Source organism: Gopherus evgoodei, chromosome 20 (genome assembly GCF_007399415.2).
Source record: "Gopherus evgoodei ecotype Sinaloan lineage chromosome 20, rGopEvg1_v1.p, whole genome shotgun sequence".
NCBI lineage: Eukaryota > Metazoa > Chordata > Testudines > Testudinidae > Gopherus > Gopherus evgoodei.
Genome location: NC_044341.1, coordinates 7,664,839 through 7,683,457, shown reverse-complemented (window position 1 = coordinate 7,683,457; position 18,619 = coordinate 7,664,839). Strand labels below are relative to the sequence as shown.

At 49.2% G+C, this 18,619-nt stretch overlaps 1 protein-coding gene across 1 annotated transcript; it reads left to right on the top strand.

Annotated features, from left to right (window-relative positions):
• Window positions 1–17,255, top strand: PPIE (peptidylprolyl isomerase E). The gene is made up of 10 exons (XM_030539089.1): window positions 1–46; window positions 2,450–2,548; window positions 3,720–3,763; window positions 4,468–4,494; window positions 5,188–5,269; window positions 5,697–5,797; window positions 13,350–13,473; window positions 14,041–14,226; window positions 16,567–16,709; window positions 16,807–17,255. Exons 1-10 carry the CDS (start codon window positions 16–18, stop codon window positions 16,873–16,875), a joined length of 906 nt encoding a protein of 301 aa, XP_030394949.1. The 5' UTR covers window positions 1–15; the 3' UTR covers window positions 16,876–17,255.
• The last annotated feature ends 1,364 nt before the right edge of the window (window positions 17,256–18,619 follow it).

The window sequence follows — 18,619 nt, the reverse complement described above, 5'->3', positions numbered from 1 at the left end:
GCTTGGGGCGGGAAGATGGCTTCCACCAAGCGGGTGCTGTATGTGGGTGAGTAGCGGCGGTGCAGCCGGAGCGGGGCTGGGGGTGAAGCGCCCCACGTGGGCCCCTTGCAATCAGCTGATCCCCCCGGGGAGGCCTCCGAAGAGCACCCCCGTCCCCTGCTTTGCCCGCCTCTCCCCCACCGCCTCTGGCCACTGCCGGATTCCCCGGGGTCTCGCTCCTGTTGCCTTGTCCCAGCCGGTGCTGGGAGCGGGTTGTCAGAGGCTGGGGAGAATGATAAACCCCGTCCGAAGTCATGGGGTTGGGTTAAACGTCGGGGGATGAGGGGATAAACTAGCGCTGAGCCTTTGATGATCTTTACATTTTCCTGCTTGGCACTGCAGGGCTGGGAACATACTGTTCATCGGTCTTTTTAAAGCGCTCCTGTTCTCAGACTCCCAGGAATCCGAGAGCTGGGGCTTTAGGGGTAACACAGAAGAGCAGGAGCCTCACAAAAATGGCGAGAGTGGGTCAGATTAAGTTTAAATGAAAACTAAATGGCACTTTCAAATAGTCACCTTCCTTTCCCTGCACCTCTCAACGTTGACTTAAACTAGTGAGATGCGTACTGCTGTCATGCATGAATGGATTGGGATGAATGGCTGAATGCCCATAATGTTTAAACTCGGATGCCTGACCCCCCTGTGGCCTGGTCTTCAGGGGGTTTGTGAGCAGGGCCGGCTCTAGCAGGAAAAAAAAAGTGATTATGATCAGCTCTGCCACCGCTTCAGAATTCGGCGGCTGGTCCTTCGCTCCAAGAGGGAGTGAGGGCCCCGCCACCGAAGAGCCGGACGTGCTGCCGCTCTCCATTGGCCACCCCAAGCACCTGCTGCTGCTCTCCGTTGGCCACCCCAAGCACCTGCTTGCTGGGCTGGTGCCTGGAGCCAGCCCTGTTTGTGAGAGCAGCTGCTCTTTATGAAAATCGGGCCTCTTTTAGCCAGGCACCTGAGTTCAAACACTCTGGCCTGCGTGCTGGCTGTATGCCATGTGTGTTTCCTGCCCAAGTAGGTTCTGTTCACAGGTTGGGCTGCATATCCAGACAACTTGGCAGCACAGATGTTACTCAACCCCCTTCCCAACTTTTTAATAGCTGCTTGCTCTCCCCCCTCAACCAAGCTGCAGGGCTCGTGTGTTCTTGCCCTCCCCTGACCTCCAAATGACTTGCTAAATTAACGTTGTCCCCTGTGCTTAGCTGATCCATGGAACCTGTCTGCAGCAGGGATGGAAGATTGAGACTTGGGGGTTCTACTCCACTTCCTTGTGTCTGATCTGCTAGTTTGTGCTGGGCAATGTGTATTTGTGTAGCTGCTAGCTAGGGCAGGGCAAGTACGTCTGACCTGCCAGCATGTGCAGGCAATCTGATGGTTCTGTTCCACTTCCTTGTATGTGACCTGTCCCCTTATGCCAAGGTTCCCCCCTTTTACCCTGGAAATCTGCCTGCACTTCAGTTTCCAGCCACGTCTCCATGTTACTCTATTTGGATCTATTCCTGAGCTAGCAGGTGGGTTGTGCAGAGGTTGCAGTTCTGTACGACTTCGCACCAAGATAGTGCTGGTGTGGGTAAGGTCAAGTCCGTGATGCAGCATAGCTGATTAAAGTTTGGCTGATCAGACTGCACCATGTGGTGCACAAAATCTTCCCTTTGCTCACTGGCTTTGGCTCAGTACATCTGGCAGGTCTGAGAATGCCTGTCCTTGCTCATGTGCCTATCTGTTGCCATTGGGAGAGCTGAAGAATCTGGTCCTGGGATGGGATTAACAGGTTTGGGGTTTTTTTGCGGGTGGGAGGGTTGTGTGAGTATTTGGGCCAAGCCAGATGTCGATTAGCAAGCAGAAAAGGAGCAGGAATTGGTTGTGAATTCAAGTGGTGCCTGCATTGTTCATTTCTTCAAAAGGGTTTTTAAAAAGTTAGGAGGTTGGAATGGGTTCCCCCCTCCTCCTTTAGGGCAGGGCCGGCTCCAGGCACCAGCGGAGGAAGCACATGCTAAGGGGCGACATTCCATCCATTCTTGGGGCGGCACAGTCCGGGTGGCTTTTTTGTGTGTGTGTGTGTGCGCGCGCTGGGGGCGGGGTGGGCAAAAATGGTCGAGCTGGCCTTGTTTTAGAGTCCTTATTTGCGATGGGGAGGGTGGTGTCTCTTATACAGAAGCGATTTTCTTTCTCTGAGGCTACTGGAGGGTTTTGAAAACAGTGTAGAAGCCACTGGAGAAACTTCAGATCTTTCCCCAAACTGTTGGCCCCAATCCTGCATCGACATAGCCACATTCTGCGCTAGCTGTAGTTTACAAGCTGTCTGTAATCAGCAGGCCATCCTTTCCTCTGCACTGATGCCACTTGGCATCTGTTTCTGCACTGGAAAGTCTTCGTGGGCAAACAGGCTGCGCAGGTAGAGAACACTCTGTGTGACTTGCAGGTGGACTTGCGGAAGAGGTGGATGAGAAAGTTCTCCATGCTGCCTTTATTCCCTTTGGAGATATCACTGATATTCAGATACCTCTGGACTATGAAACTGGTGAGTCGGTTCCTGCTTTGGTCTGTCTTGTTTCTTGCTCTGTGTGGATCTCTGTGTCAGGAATCATGTCCAAGAATTCGAGAGAGTGTCCAGTTGCTTTCTTTAGCTGCTCTGTCCTTGAGGTTTGCTGCTTCCCAAGAAACCATGGCTTGTGAGGCTCCCTTAAAGAGAGAACCCTACATAATGGTAACTGTAGAGGTTTGTGCTTCTGTAACATCAAAATCTAGGGGCAGCATTTTCCCAGTGCACCAGGACCACTGGCGTTCATAATGCTCTGAATTTGCTGGATGTGTTGGGTAACATGTTGTCTGTGGAATGTGCAAAACTTTAGAGGCTTGAGTTTTCCCATTAACTTGACCAGTTTCAGAAGTTTCTTTGCGTCTTCTGAATCACACCAGTACAATTTAAAATCCCGGCCCTCAGTAATCACCTACAAACCAGTGTCCTCTCCCTGCTTCTTAGCAACGATTTAATAGCAGTTGCAGTTAGATCTGTTATTACTAAAAGTCCATTATCTGACAACATAGTCTCCAGGACATGTGCTAGGACTCCCTGATATATTTGCACGAACAATTAAAACTAAATTACAGTTTTCAAAATAGATTAACACTGTATTTTGCAATGTCTTTTCTTTATATCATGTTTGTTCATTTATTTCGTAAATAACTTTCAATACTTAGCAAAGAGATTTTTTTCTTTCATTACATGCTACAATGTGCCTTTTCTCTACCCTGGTTGTGAATTAAAACTCCAGTCCTGCAGTGATTTCCACGTGCACAGACTTCACTTCAGTGAGTCTCTGCATGGAGCTTATTTCGGGATGAAGGTGTAAAGTTAGCTCTTCTTTCTGTACAACAAATTGTTTAAATGCATTACTTGAGAATGACCTTGATGGAGATTTAGCTTTGTTAACGTCAGGGCCATAAAGAACATTTTAATGTTTCTGTGCAACTTGAAGTAATTAAAAAATGGGCCATTTCGTTACCCCTGATGTTGCCAGTTCTTTGCACCAGCCGCTAAAAACACAAGTGTGTTTGAAACAAAGTCTGAATTCTCAGATGGAGAGGCAGTAGCAGACACGTTAATTTCCCTTAGCAGCGCGAGTGACTTTGTCAAATCTCTTGTTCTTCGGCTTTCTCAGCAGTTGTAACTGTTCCTTATCTCTCCACAGAAAAGCACCGGGGATTTGCTTTCATTGAATTTGAGTTGGCAGAGGTGAGAAAGGAGCAAATTTTAATTCTGAGTTTGAAATCTCTTCTTCCACCACCATTTTATCATCCAGTCCTGCTCCCACCGATGTCACTGGTAGTTTTGCAGTTGACTTAAGTGGGAATAGGATTGTGCCCTTTGTTCCTGACTCCTTCAAGGTTAACAGTCATGGCTACATATGGTTCTCCCTCTGCTGGAATCACTGTCCCACTTCTGGGTCCGTTTTTCCATCTCTGTTTCTTCTGCTTTCTTTGGATGACCCTGAAGAAACACCTCCATCTTGGAAACTCTTCATGGTCCAAAATCTTGACCAGGGCTAACTCAGTCCGTGATGCCAGTGGTGGTTTTAGCTCAGTAGATACCATGTGCTGTCACCTGTTTGTGGCCCGATGACCCTATCGCAGATAATAAAAATCAGCACAACAAGGGACCCAGATGGTGTGCAGTTTGGAGGCATTAGCTGATTGAATCAATGGGGAGAAAACCATGAATGCATCTGCCCCTATGTCTGAAAACGCTTGTGAAGGTCCATGAGAGGTGTGGCAAGAAGCTACAGGCTTTGTATTGAGGAGCGAGGTTAGACAATTGCTCCCAGTCCAGGATATGCATTGATATGAAATCCTGGCAGCCGTCTATGCACCTAGTGTGGCTTTTTTACAGGAGTCACGGCGGAATTAGCAATAACGTATTTTCTTTTGCTCTTCCCTCAGGACGCTGCAGCAGCTATTGACAACATGGTATGGATCACATTCCTCTTTACTGAACGTTCGTGGTGGAAGTGTAGCTTACTCCGTTCCCAGTACGATGGGCCACGACAGGATGTCTCAGTGTCATCTGGAGATTTATGTTGATCTCTTGTATCTAATGACCCTCATCCCCTTCACAGCTGATCATAGCTCCTAGGCTGAGGAAGGGAAACATGGATCTGATACCCTCTGGAGTGGGTGGGGTTTTTTGGTAACTCGTTTCTGAACTCTCCCCATGTAACAGCTGTCGGGAAGGGACACAAGTCAGAAAAGAATCTCAGCAGTTTGTAGTACTGGCTGGAGGTTCTTCAAGTGTAAAGTGACTTGCCGGCTAAAATAGGGGCAGTGGCTGCTGTGGCATATGCCTGGTTTGCATACCACAGACAACCGTTAGGCCACCGGTGTGCCAAGGCCACTGCCTCTCATGCTTTCCGATATTATCTCCTCCCTGCCTCCCTCTTTTTCTCTTGTCTCCTGTTGCATAAGTTCTTCGGGGCGGGACTGTCTTTGTTCTGTGTTTGTCCATCACCTAGCCCAAGGTGCTCCTGGTCCATTCAGATAATCAATACTCTGACAGGGGAGAGGGAGGAAGGACGTTCTGGGTTTCTCTTGACTCCCTCGGAGCCTGGCAGGGCTTTGGAGAACACAGGAATTTCTCGCCTTTTTCTCTTCCGTTCTCCTTAGAATGAATCGGAGCTTTTTGGCAGGACGATTCGTGTCAACTTGGCCAAGCCGATGCGGATTAAGGAAGGCTCTTCCAGGCCCGGTGAGCTGGTGAATGAGAGGGGGGAGTACCTTCATGTCCTGCTGTCTGTCAGTAGTGCCTGGCTGTGTGTCTGCCTTCTGCATCGCTTTGCTTGGGCCTGTGTCACGTAGGCCCCTTGGTAAATGTTACCTGTGTAGAGTAGCCATTAGGCAAGACCGGGTGGGCTGATCCTGCTGGTAATTTTAGAGAGGTGACTAACGGGAGGTTTTGCTAGGCTGCGGCTCCTGACTCAGTGAACATCATTTTCTCATTCACCTGTGTAATGGGTCTGTAATTCTCTATGCTACGGGCTCCATGTCCTTAGGGTTCTCCTACCAGGGACTGAATCCTCCTGCTCCTTCAAAGCTGTCTAGAACACACTGTGGTCAGAGGAGAACTCATGGTTTGGTTTAGACCCTGTTCTGATCCCTTCTTCTCTCTGTCCCAGTTTGGTCAGATGATGACTGGTTGAAGAAGTTTTCGGGGAAGACGCTTGAGGAAAATGCAGAGGAAGAGGGAACAGAGCCTTCCAAATCAGAGACGCAGGAGGTAAACAACAGGTGTCATAAACAGATAGCTAAGGGTTAATGTCTCTTTCACCTGAAACACCTGACCAGAGAACCAATCAGGAAACCGGATTTTTTCAACTTTGGGTGGAGGGAAGTGTGTGTCTGAGTCTTTTGTCTGTCTGCCTGTTTCCTCTGAGCTTTGGAGAAGTAGTTTTATTTTCTAGTCTTCTGTTTCTAAGTGTAAGGACAAAGAGATCAGATAGTAAGTTCTATGGTTTCTTTTCTTTGGTATTTGCATGAATATAAGTGCTGGAATGCTTTGATTTGTATTCCTTTTGAATAAGGCTGTTTATTCAATATTCTTTTAAGCAATTGACCCTGTGTTGTATCATCTTAATACAGAGAGAACATTTGTATTTTTTCTTTCTTTTTTATATAAAGTTTTCTTTTAAGACCTGTTGGAGTTTTTCTTTACTTCAGGGAAATTAAGTCTGTACTCACCAGGGAATTGGTGGGAGGAAGAAATCAAGGGGAGAGCTGTGTGTTGGATTGCTAGCCTGATTTGGCATTTCCTCTGGGTGAAAAGGAAAGTGCTTTTGTTCCAGGATTGGGAACGGAGAGGGGGAATCACTCTGCGTAGTTTCACAGAGCTTGTGTCTGGGTATCTCTCCAGGAGCATCTGGAGGGGGGAAGGGAAAAAGGATTATTTCCCTTTGTTGTGAGACTCAAGGGATTTGGGTCTTGGGTCCCCAGGGAAGGTTTTTCAGTGGGACCAGAGTGCCCCAAAACACTCTAATTTTTTGGGTGGTGGCAGCAGTACCAGGTCCAAGCTGGTAACTAAGCTTGGAGGTTTTCATGCTAACCCCCAAATTTTGGACGCTAAGGTCCAGAATCTGGGAATAAGGTTATAACATGGTGTAGCAGCAGCGGGATATAGACAGAATCCAGAAGCCAGTAGGAATATTATATTTTTCTTTTCTCTGCTAAGGGCTTTTTAGCAGAGAGAAACAGTTTGGTTTTAAAAGGGAACCAGAGAGAATTTTTTTTTTCTGCTCCCTCTAGCAGTTTGTGGTTTGCATGTTAAGCGAGAAGACTGTTGAGGGTCTTTTGTCATGCAATAGCCCTCCCATTAGCAGGCAAGTACCAGCACTTATATGCATGCAAATAAAGTGGTTTTTCTGGTTTCCCTTAATTGAACATTAGCTAGAGAGAGAAAAGGAAAAAAGCACTGTTGCTAGGCAGACTTCAGGAGGCAACAGAGAGCCTGCAGTTCAGAAAATAAACACCGGAGGGCACCCCAACACAAGAAAACAGGAACCATGACTTCTAAGGCAAAGATTGACGCCGAAGAACAAATCAAAGACGCTGAACACAGGCGACAGATGGAGATGAAAGAAAAGGAAGAAAGCCTCAAACTGGCAGCCTTCCAAAGAGAACAGGCAGCCCAAGAGGCAGCACACAAAAGAAAACTAGAAGAAGAAGAGGTGGCCTACCGAAGGAAACAAGCAGAAGAAGAGTTGGGCCACAGAAGGAAGCAAGAAGAAGAAGAGGTGGCCCACCGCCGAGAAATGGAAAAACAACAAAAAGAAAATGAAGAGAAGGAAAAACAGAGAAAACATGAACTGGACTTGGCAAAAGCTGGGCTGCATGTGCCAGCCAACCCTAACAACCCGGCGCCAAGTCTTGCTCCACAGCACAGGAAATTTCCCACCTACAAGGCAGGTGATGACACCGAGGCCTTCTTGGAAAATTTTGAAAGAGCCTGTCTTGGGTACAGCATCCCCGAAGACCAGTACATGGTAGAATTAAGGCCACACCTCAGTGGACCTTTAGCAGAGGTGGCAGCTGAAATGCCCAAGCCGCAAATGAATGACTATAAACTTTTTCAAACCAAGGCCAGATACAGGATGGGGATAACCCCAGATCATGCCCGTCGGCGCTTCAGAACCCAAAAATGGAAACCAGAGGTGTCATTTCCCAAACATGCCTACTACATTGCAAAAAACTATGAGGCCTGGTTAACAGGAAACAACATTCAAACCTTGGAAGAAGTGAACCTCCTCATACAAATGGAGCAGTTCTTGGATGGTGTTCCTGAAGACATCACACGGTACATACAAGATAGAAATCCCAAAACTATCGCTGAGGCGGGGGAGATTGGAGCCAAATGGATGGAACTGGCAGAAAGCAAAAAAGCTACTGTCAAGGGGAACGATTACCCCAGGGGGCACACAGACCATAAACCCTACAACCGAGGACAGCCAAAGACCCTCCATACCACCCAAGTAAAGCCACAGATACCCTACTCTTCAACCTCACCAGTCTCCAGTAACTCACCTCGGCCCAGTGACCCATCAGATGGAAGATGCTTTAAGTGTAATGAACCGGGACATATCAAGGCCAACTGTCCCAAGAACACCATGCGAGTGCAATTCATTACACCACCATCACCCCAAAGATCCCCAGGCCCAGATGCCTCTCAAATACCCTTGGAGCGAAGGGAAAATTTGAGAGTGGGCGGAAAGAAGGTTACTGCGTGGAGAGACACGGGGGCACAAGTGTCAGCTATCCACCAATCCTTCGTTGACCCCAAATTCATCAACCCAAAGGCCAAAGTTACAATTTACCCCTTCATGTCACAAGCTGTAGACTTGCCTACAGCTCAACTGCCTGTCCAGTACAAAGGCTGGTCAGGAATGTGGACTTTTGCAGTCTATGACAATTATCCTATCCCCATGCTACTAGGGGAAGACTTGGCCAACCAGGTGAGGCGGGCCAAGAGAGTGGGAATGGTTACCCGTAGCCAAACCAGGCAAGCTTCCAGACCCATTCCTGTTCCTGAGCCGTCCACAGAGGCCCCGTCTGTGTTACCAGAGACCCAGACAGAGGTAGTGGACCCGGATTCCATGCCTACCACTGAAACAGCCACAGCATCTCCAGTCCCAGGCCCGGAACTGGAACAGCAACCAGCACCAGCAAGTGCAACCACATTTTCAAACTCAACGCCAGAGGGCGCCAGCGAGCCAAAACTGGCAGAAGCAAAAGACAGCCATACCCAAAAGGCTCAGCCAGAGCCTGAAATGCCCTCAGGTGCACCAGCGGAGAGCGGTTCACCAGCAACGGAAACAACCCCATCACCTACATCGCTTCCAGAGGGACCAAGCCCAAGTCCACAGTCTGAGGAAAAACTGGTGACCCCAGCCTCAAGGGAACAGTTCCAGGCTGAGCAGGAAGCAGATGACAGCCTTCAGAAAGCGTGGGCGGCGGCACGGAGCACCCCACCGCCTCTCAGCTCTTCTAATCGATCCCGGTTTGTTATAGACCAAGGACTTTTATACAAGGAAATTCTTTCTGGTGGACACCGGGAAGAATGGCAGCCGCAAAAACAGTTGGTGGTTCCAACTAAGTACCGGGAGAAGCTCTTAAGCTTAGCCCATAATCATCCCAGTGGCCATGCTGGGGTGAACAGAACCAAGGACCGGTTGGGGAAGTCCTTCCACTGGGAGGGGATGGGCAAGGACGTTGCCAAGTATGTCCGGTCTTGTGAGGTATGCCAAAGAGTGGGAAAGCCTCAAGACCAGGTCAAGGCCCCTCTCCAGCCACTCCCCATAATTGAGGTCCCATTTCAGCGAGTAGCTGTGGATATTCTGGGCCCTTTCCCAAAAAAAGACGCCCAGAGGAAAGCAGTACGTACTGACTTTAGTGGACTTTGCTACCCGATGGCCAGAAGCAGTAGCTCTAGGCAACACCAGGGCTAACACTGTGTGCCTGGCCCTAACAGACATCTTTGCCAGGGTAGGTTGGCCCTCTGACATCCTTACAGATTCAGGGTCTAATTTCCTGGCAGGGACCATGGAAAAACTGTGGGAAACTCATGGGGTGAATCACTTGGTTGCCACCCCGTACCACCATCAAACCAATGGCCTGGTGGAAAGGTTCAATGGAACTTTGGGGGCCATGATAAGAAAATTCATCAACGAATTCTCCAATAATTGGGACCTAGTGTTGCAGCAGTTGCTGTTTGCCTACAGGGCTGTACCACATCCCAGTTTAGGGTTTTCACCATTTGAACTTGTGTATGGTCACGAGGTTAAGGGGCCATTACAGTTGGTGAAGCAGCAATGGGAGGGGTTTACGCCTTCTCCAGGAACTAACATTCTGGACTTTGTAAGCAACCTACAAAGCACCCTCCGACACTCTTTAGCCCTTGCTAGAGAGAACCTAAAGGATGCTCAAGAAGAGCAAAAGGCCTGGTATGACAGACATGCCAGAGAACGTTCCTTCAAGGTAGGAGACCAGGTTATGGTCTTGAAGGCGCAACAGGCCCATAAGATGGAAGCATCATGGGAAGGGCCATTCACGGTCCAAGAGCGCCTGGGAGCTGTAAACTACCTCATAGCATTTCCCAATTCCTCACTAAAGCCTAAAGTGTACCATGTTAATTCTCTCAAGCCTTTCTATTCCAGAGACTTACAGGTTTGTCAGTTTACAGTCCAGGGAGATGATGCTGAGTGGCCTGACGGTGTCTACTACGATGGAAAAAAAAACGGTGGCGTGGAAGAGGTGAACCTCTCAACCACCCTGAAACGTCTGCAGCGGCAACAAATCAAGGAGCTGTGCACTAGCTTCGCCCCATTGTTCTCAGCCACCCCAGGACGGACTGAACGGGCATACCACTCCATTGATACAGGTAATGCTCACCCAATCAGAACCCCACCCTACCGGGTGTCTCCTCATGCCCAAGCTGCTATAGAACGGAAAATCCAAAACATGCTACAGATGGGTATAATCCGCCCATCTACCAGTGCATGGGCATCTCCAGTGGTTCTGGTACCCAAACCAGATGGGAAAATACGCTTTTGCGTGGACTACCGTAAGCTAAATGCTGTAACTCGTCCGGACAACTATCCAATGCCACGTACCGATAAGCTATTGGAAAAGTTGGGACGTGCCCAGTTCATCTCTACAATAGACTTAACCAAGGGGTACTGGCAAGTACCGCTAGATGAACCTGCCAAGGAGAGGTCAGCATTCGTCACCCATGCGGGGGTGTATGAATTCAATGTCCTTCCTTTCGGCCTTCGAAATGCACCCGCCACCTTCCAGAGGCTGGTAGATGGTCTACTAGCTGGACTGGGAGAATTCGCAGTTGCCTACCTCGATAATGTGGCCATTTTTTCAGACTCCTGGCCCGAACACCTACTACACCTGGAAAAGGTCTTTGAGCGCATCAGGCAGGCAGGACTAACTGTTAAGGCCAAAAAGTGTCAAATAGGCCAAAACAGAGTGACTTACCTGGGGCACCAGGTGGGTCGAGGAACCATAAACCCCCTACAGGCCAAGGTGAATGCTATCCAAAAGTGGCCTGTCCCAAGGTCAAAGAAACAGGTCCAATCCTTCTTAGGCTTGGCCGGATACTACAGGCGATTTGTACCACACTACAGCCAAATCGCTGCCCCATTGACCGACCTAACCAAAAAGACCCAGCCAAATGCCGTTAAGTGGACTAATGAGTGTCAAAAAGCCTTTACCCAGCTTAAGGCAACGCTCATGTCTGACCCTGTACTCAGGGCCCCGGATTTTGACAAACCATTCCTAGTAACCACAGATGCATCTGAGCGTGGTATAGGAGCAGTGCTCATGCAGGAAGCAACAAATCACAACTTCCATCCTGTCGTGTTTCTCAGCAAGAAACTGTCTGAGAGGGAAAGTCACTGGTCAGTCAGTGAAAAGGAATGCTATGCCATTGTGTACGCCCTGGAAAAGCTACGCCCATATGTTTGGGGACGGCGGTTCCAACTACAAACTGACCATGCTGCACTAAAGTGGCTTCATACTGCCAAGGGGAACAACAAAAAACTTCTTCGTTGAAGTTTAGCTCTCCAAAATTTTAATTTTAAAATTCAACACATCACAGGAGCTTCTAACAAAGTTGCTAATGCACTCTCCCGTAAAAGTTTCCCAAAATCCAGTAGTTAAAAAGTGTTCTTAAAATGTAAAAGTCTGTTAGTTATATACTTAGTAGTATATGTAAAGGTGCATGTGTTGTATTAATCTGTTTATTTTCAAGTTCTAGAAGAAAATTGCCGCCAGTGAGCTTCCCCACTGTCTGCAATTTGGGGGGCGTGTCATAAACAGATAGCTAAGGGTTAATGTCTCTTTCACCTGAAACACCTGACCAGAGAACCAATCAGAAAACCGGATTTTTTCAACTTTGGGTGGAGGGAAGTGTGTGTCTGAGTCTTTTGTCTGTCTGCCTGTTTCCTCTGAGCTTTGGAGAAGTAGTTCTATTTTCTAGTCTTCTGTTTCTAAGTGTAAGGACAAAAAAATCAAATAGTAAGTTCTATGGTTTCTTTTCTTTGGTATTTGCATAAATATAAGTGCTGAAATGCTTTGATTTGTATTCCTTTTAAATAAGGCTGTTTATTCAATATTCTTTTAAGCAATTGACCCTGTGTTGTATCATCTTAATACAAAAAGAACATTTGTATTTTTTCTTTCTTTTTTATATAAAGTTTTCTTTTAAGACCTGTTGGAGTTTTTCTTTACTTCAGGGAAATTAAGTCTGTACTCACCAGGAAATTGGTGGGAGGAAGAAATCAAGGGGAGAGCTGTGTGTTGAATTGCTAGCCTGATTTGGCATTTCCTCTGGGTGAAAAGGAAAGTGCTTTTGTTCCAGGATTGGGAACGGAGAGGGGGAATCACTCTGCGTAGTTTCACAGAGCTTGTGTCTGGGTATCTCTCCAGGAGCATCTGGAGGGGGGAAGGGAAAAAGGATTATTTCCCTTTGTTGTAAGACTCAAGGGATTTGGGTCTTGGGTCCCCAGGGAAGGTTTTTCAGTGGGACCAGAGTGCCCCAAAACACTCTAATTTTTTGGGTGGTGGCAGCAGTACCAGGTCCAAGCTGGTAACTAAGCTTGGAGGTTTTCATGCTAACCCCCAAATTTTGGACGCTAAGGTCCAGAATCTGGGAATAAGGTTATAACAACAGGACTGTGGCCTTCTGTGTGGAGAAGGAAGGGATCAAGTGGTGGATTTGACTTGTTCCTTTTGCGTCGTTCAAAAGGATGTGTTGAAAACAGTCTGGGTTTGGGTGGGTCGTGGGTTTAAACGTCTCTCTGAGTTGCAGCGTGTCAGACACGTGGCAGTAGCGCCGCAGGCCTTGCTACTTCAGAAATTCCTTTCCGATGCCACAGAAACTGAAGATGGCTAGTTCAAAGCTAGCTCAAGTCACAAGAACAGCGTCCATGGGCATGGGCCAGACTCGAGTCCAGCCCAGCCCGGGACCCTGGGTACGTTCTCAAGCAGCTAACTCGGGCCGCGTATGCTGCTGCAGCTTCGCTGCTCTTGTTACTTGAGCTGGAGTAAAGCTAGCTCAGGTACGTCTACATGGGCTGCAGTCACACTCCTGATTGCAGGGTTGACGTTCCCTGCAGGAGGGGGAGCAGCCACGCCCAGCAGGTGGAACGTCACAGCCTGCTGTCCCATCGGTGCTGGGTATCTTAAGCGATGAGCCACTGAAGGCTGAGAGCTCAGGGCTGGAGACATGTAAGAAGAACCTATGGGAACATCACTTTGTTTCTCTTCCCTAGGGTGAGCCTCCTGCTAAGAAGTCCAGGGCCAATCCTCAGGTGTACATGGACATCAAGATTGGAAACAAGCCCGCTGGCCGAATCCAGATTCTCCTGCGTTCGGACATTGTGCCCATGACAGCAGGTGAGAGAGTGTGCCACATCTGTAAGGCACTTTCTAAGAGGGAGTGGCCAACCTGAGCCTGAGAAGGAGCCAGAATTTACCAGTGTACATTGCCAAAGAGCCACAGTAATACGTCTGCAGCCCCCCACCAGCTCCCCCACCCCACTCCCAGTGCCTCCAACCCACCAGCAGTGCCTCCCCATCCCTCCCGCACCTCCCGATCAGCTGTTTTGCGGCATGCAGGAGGCTCTGGGAAAGGGGGTGGGGGGAGGAGTGAGGACATGGCAGGCTCAGGAGAGGGGGCAGGAAGGGGTGGAGTGGGGGCAGGGCCTGTGGCGGAGCCGGGGGGTGAGCAGTGAGCATCCCCCAGCACATTGGAAAGTTGGCGCCTGTAGCTCCAGCCCCGGAGTCGGTGCCTATACCAGGAGTCTCATTAACTTCTGAAGAGCCGCATGTGGGTCCGGAGCCACAGTTGGCCACCTCTGGTCTAAGATGAGCTTCTGCATATAGTCCCACTGCTGGCATTTTGAACTTGGATTTTGCGTTCTTTCCTCCCCTGTCCCGCGGGGCCCCTCTCCCCCCCCCCAGAGAATTTCCGCTGCTTATGCACCCACGAAAAGAACTTTGGCTTCAAGGGGAGCAGTTTCCACCGCATCATCCCCCAGTTCATGTGTCAGGCTGGAGATTTCACCAACCACAATGGCACCGGAGGCAAATCCATCTACGGGAAGAAGTTTGACGATGAAAACTTTATTCTGAAGCACACGGGACCAGGTAAGGCCAGATCCTGTGGGCGCGGGAGCAGGCTGGCTTAGGGGGGCAGCTTGGGCAAAGGTTGCTGCGACTGCCTGGGGCAGATTGCTGGAACTTTTGGGGGGCGACTGAGTTTGTTGTCAGTAAATGGGGCTGGATTCTGAGCCTCTGTCTACACAGTACGCTACTTGCTCCCTTCCCATGGGCGTAAATAGCAGCGTAGGGGGTGAGGCCTGGCATAGTAGAATAGACACACGCCAGAACCTTGTGGTATGTACCCTACACGGCTCTCTACACGCCCAAGACGTGCCTCCCACGGCTGCACGGATGGTATTTAGCAGAGTCATGTCCCACTGACTGTCCTCTGCCAGAATCTTACGCAGCCGCATGTAGCCATGCAGTCAGCTTTTCACTGTGGTGGGTAGCTACACGTACCCTATGTGCCACTGCCAGTGGTTTGCCGTAAAGACTGTAGGCGCTGACTCCGTGGAGCACCCCCAGGGAAAAATTAGCGGGTGCTTTGCAGCCACTGGCAGCCAAGCTCCCCTCACCCCCAGCCCCACCACCACCACCTCCCCTGAGTGTGCCATGTCCCTGCTCCTCTGCCCACCTCCCAGTGTTTCCCGCCCGGCCGCCGCCAAACAGCTGTTTGGGCAGTGTTGGCACACTTCAGGAGGGGAGGGGGTGGAGCAGGAATGTGGCATGCTCGGGGAAGAGGTGGGGCTGGGGCTGGGATTTGGGAAAGGAGTTGGAATATTGGCAGGGAGAGGGCAGACTTGGGATGGGGACTTTGTGGAAGGGGTTGGAATGGGGGTAAGTGGGGCAAGGGCATGGGGTAGAGTGGGGGTGGGGGTCGATCGCCCAGGGGACAGCGGTGCCTACGGTATAGATGTAGCCAGAGAGCGAAGCTCTTGCATCATCCACAGATTGGATACAGCCCTTCTCTTCCATACACCCTTCTTCCCCCCACCACATACACGCGTTGCACCACTGATGTGCTGCGAACTTGACTTGGAAAGAGCGTCTCTAGGGGCTGGTCCACACTGGGGGGGGGGAAATCGATCTTAGATATGCAACTTCAGCTACGTGAATAACGTAGCTGAAGTTGAATAACTAAGATCGAATTACTCACCCGTCCACACCGCGCGGGATCGATGTCCGCGGCTCTCCGTGTCGATTCCGGAACTCTGTTGGGGTTGATGGAGTTCCGGAATCGATATAAGCGCGCTCGGGGATCGATATATTGTGTCTAGATTAGACGCGATATATCGATCCCCGAGCAATCGATTTTAACCCGCCGATACGGCAGGTAGTCTGGACGTGGCCTAGGAGTGGGAGAGGATTTCATTGTCTGTAGCCAATTCAGCCCCTTGTTTCTTAGCTTGTCGGCAAAGGGAGACCATGCTAACCCCGTGGGTGAGGTTTGTGATACGGACACCTGTCCCCTAGGAAGTGACCTATGTCACCCACATACGTCATGAGGCCACCAACATATTTTACGCAGGCCACCAAGCAGCTGCCCAGTAGCCATCAGATGATAGCAACAGTTGGTCCCAGCTGCCCTAGACTGGATTTGCACTAGGGACCCCGAAGTAAGAGTTTATGAGCAGGATGTACAACGGGGTCACTTAGGATAGCGGGGGACTGGAGCTGATGACTCAAGAGGTCATTTCCAGTCCTGTGTCTCTAAGAGGCTCAATATTAGCCATTCAGCTCTCCCACTGTCCCTGAGCTTAGCCAATTTCACGCTTGTTGTGCTCAGTGTCCGATGCATTAATGTGGTGCTGCAGGCTGGGTTGTAAACACTGTAGGGAATGTTGATTTGGATTTTTTATTTCCATTCGGAGGGACGGGGGCAGGAGGCAGTAATATTCCATGGGACAGTTTTGATGGATCCTATATTTTATAAAAATCTAAACTTGCAACCTCATTTGGACTGGCCACGCTCCTTGTAATACGTATTGTGTTGTACGCACGGCGGGAGGGTACATGGTAGTAACAAACACTGTGGGGGGCAATGTGTAATGGGTTTATTATAAATGGGACTGATGAAGCCTGAGACAGGAGAAGAAAGGAAGCAGAGGGCAGCACTGTATTATGAACCTGAAAACATACTAGCGAACGGTCTCTCTCTTGATCCTGGTGGCTGTCCTGTGATGAGGGGGCTGCTGAAGGAGTGTTTGTATTAGGCAGTCAAAGTCCAGATGTGGTGATGCTCTTAACAGTGAGCATAGAGCAGATCTATGATAAATGGTGTATTTGTCAGCTGTTTGGGGCAGGGACCATCCTGTCCAGCCCCCAGCATGGTCGGGTCCTGCTCCATGACTGGACCTCAATACAATAATAACATTTTGTCCCCAGGGTTGTTATCAATGGCGAACTCTGGCCCAAACACCAACGGCTCCCAGTTCTTCATCACTTGTGATAAAACAGACTGGCTGGATGGCAAGCATGTGGTCTTTGGAGAGGTGACAGAAGGGATGGAGGTGGTGCAGCAGATCGAGGTAGGAATCCGGGGAGCAGACAACGGGACGTTTCCCCAATTGTTTCTTTGGTCTGACTTGGAGATTTGTCTTTACTTCTTGTTTCATTTGTCTTAAGGCTCAAGGCAGCAAAGATGGGAAACCCAAGGAGAAAGTGATCATTTCAGACTGTGGGGAGTATGTGTGAGTCCCTGTCTGTCAGGAGTCTGGATGGGGTGACCAGATGAGCGGTGAAGGCTGGAAGTTGTTCTGGATGGGGAAAAAAGAACTGGAGACTGCCAAGAAGAAAAGTCACCTTCTTACTCCACAAGTCCCACCTGCTATATAGTTTCTTTAGAAACTACCATACTGGCTTGGGCTGGACAATCTGGTCAGTAGACAGCATAGGCTCATGAGTGGGTGCTTTTCCACCCGAGGGGGCCACAGGAAACTTTAAAAAAACATGCAATAGTTTGTCCAATCCGGAGTGGATCCTGTGTCCCTCCTCTGCAAACATCTCCAGTCCTGCCGGTGTCTTCTGCAGAGAATTTTTACTTGTTTAAAATAAAGCAGAGCTTTTATAAAATACCGAAAAGGTGCCCCTTATCTTGGAATTCTCACACTGTTGTGTTGTTTAGCACACAGATCATGGTAACGTCTAGAGGTCAGCAAAGTACGAACAACAGTCCCCACCTGTTTCTTACAATCTAAGAAAGTTGCTGTCACGGGAAAGGTTTGAAGAAGCAGAAGTCTGCCTTGTGTTGTGTGGAGTTACTTGCGGACCCTCTGCTGTTCAGCCAGCTGCTTTGGGTTTGTGTGTTTAGCAGCCAGTGGGTGAGTGTGTTTAACAGCCTTTCTAGCCGACCTCCAACATCACCTCCCTATGCCTTGGTTTGCCCTTCTGTGAAATGGGGATACTGAGACCGAGCTGCATCGTAAAATGCTTTGAGATCGCTGGATGAAAAGAGCTAGGCAGTGCCATCAGTTAGTTCATCTAGTGCACAGCCCTAGCGAAGGACTGTCCTCTGCACTAAAATCCCTACCAGCATTTTGTCTAGAGCTATGCTCACGCACCCCTTTAGTGCTGATGTGGTGCAGGCGGATGGCAGCTACAAACAGCGCGACCGTTGGCATTTGCAGTGACTGTGAATGGGTTTTAGACAGAAAGGCCCTCTGAAAAGCTTTCCCTGACACTGATGTTCGTGTTTACGCTTTGCGTCTGTGTGTGTTCGTTCCCGCCAAGGCAGCTCTTGGGAAAGACTCGCTCGCAAATGGCCCTGGGCTCTGTTTTTGTCCTCCGAGAAACTGAACCCTGGTTGCGCTAAGCGAGGGAACGGAACTGAGGTGTAGGTACCATAGGAAAGATTGCACCCAGAAAGGGACGCATCTCTCTAATTCCTGCAACAAGGTGTCTGTCTAAGCCCAAACATCCTGAATGTGGCGGATCCTGCTCCAGGCAATGTCCTAGCGTTTGCTCAAATAGCATTTAGCTGTTGATTTATGTCACAGGTCGTTATCAGTGGCTACCATTTGCACGACAGAGGAAAGAAAGGTTAGTCTCACCTGTTGGGTTGGTGCTGAAATAATAGACACAAGAAGTCTGAGTGCACAAAGCGAGCTCATTTCCTTAGCAGGAATAACATTTTCTGTAACCACCACTTTGTAATTCTTCATTTTTTAAAAGTGAAATGAAAAAGAGCCTGTCAGGTTTGTGTGGGTCGGAGATCACTTGGAATCTCGCAGGAGAGCTGAGTTAAATACCGTTTGGAATGGCAACGATATTGAATGAGAGAGTCTCTGTGTCTGAAAAAGAAACTCCCGTTCACACTGGCATGAATATGGGCAGAGTAGTGACTCTGGCTTTGTCTCCAATTATGGCCTAGCTTGTTTTGCCTTTAGATAGTTGCTTTGGTACTACTGAATACATGGGGCGGTGTCACTTACAAAGCTAT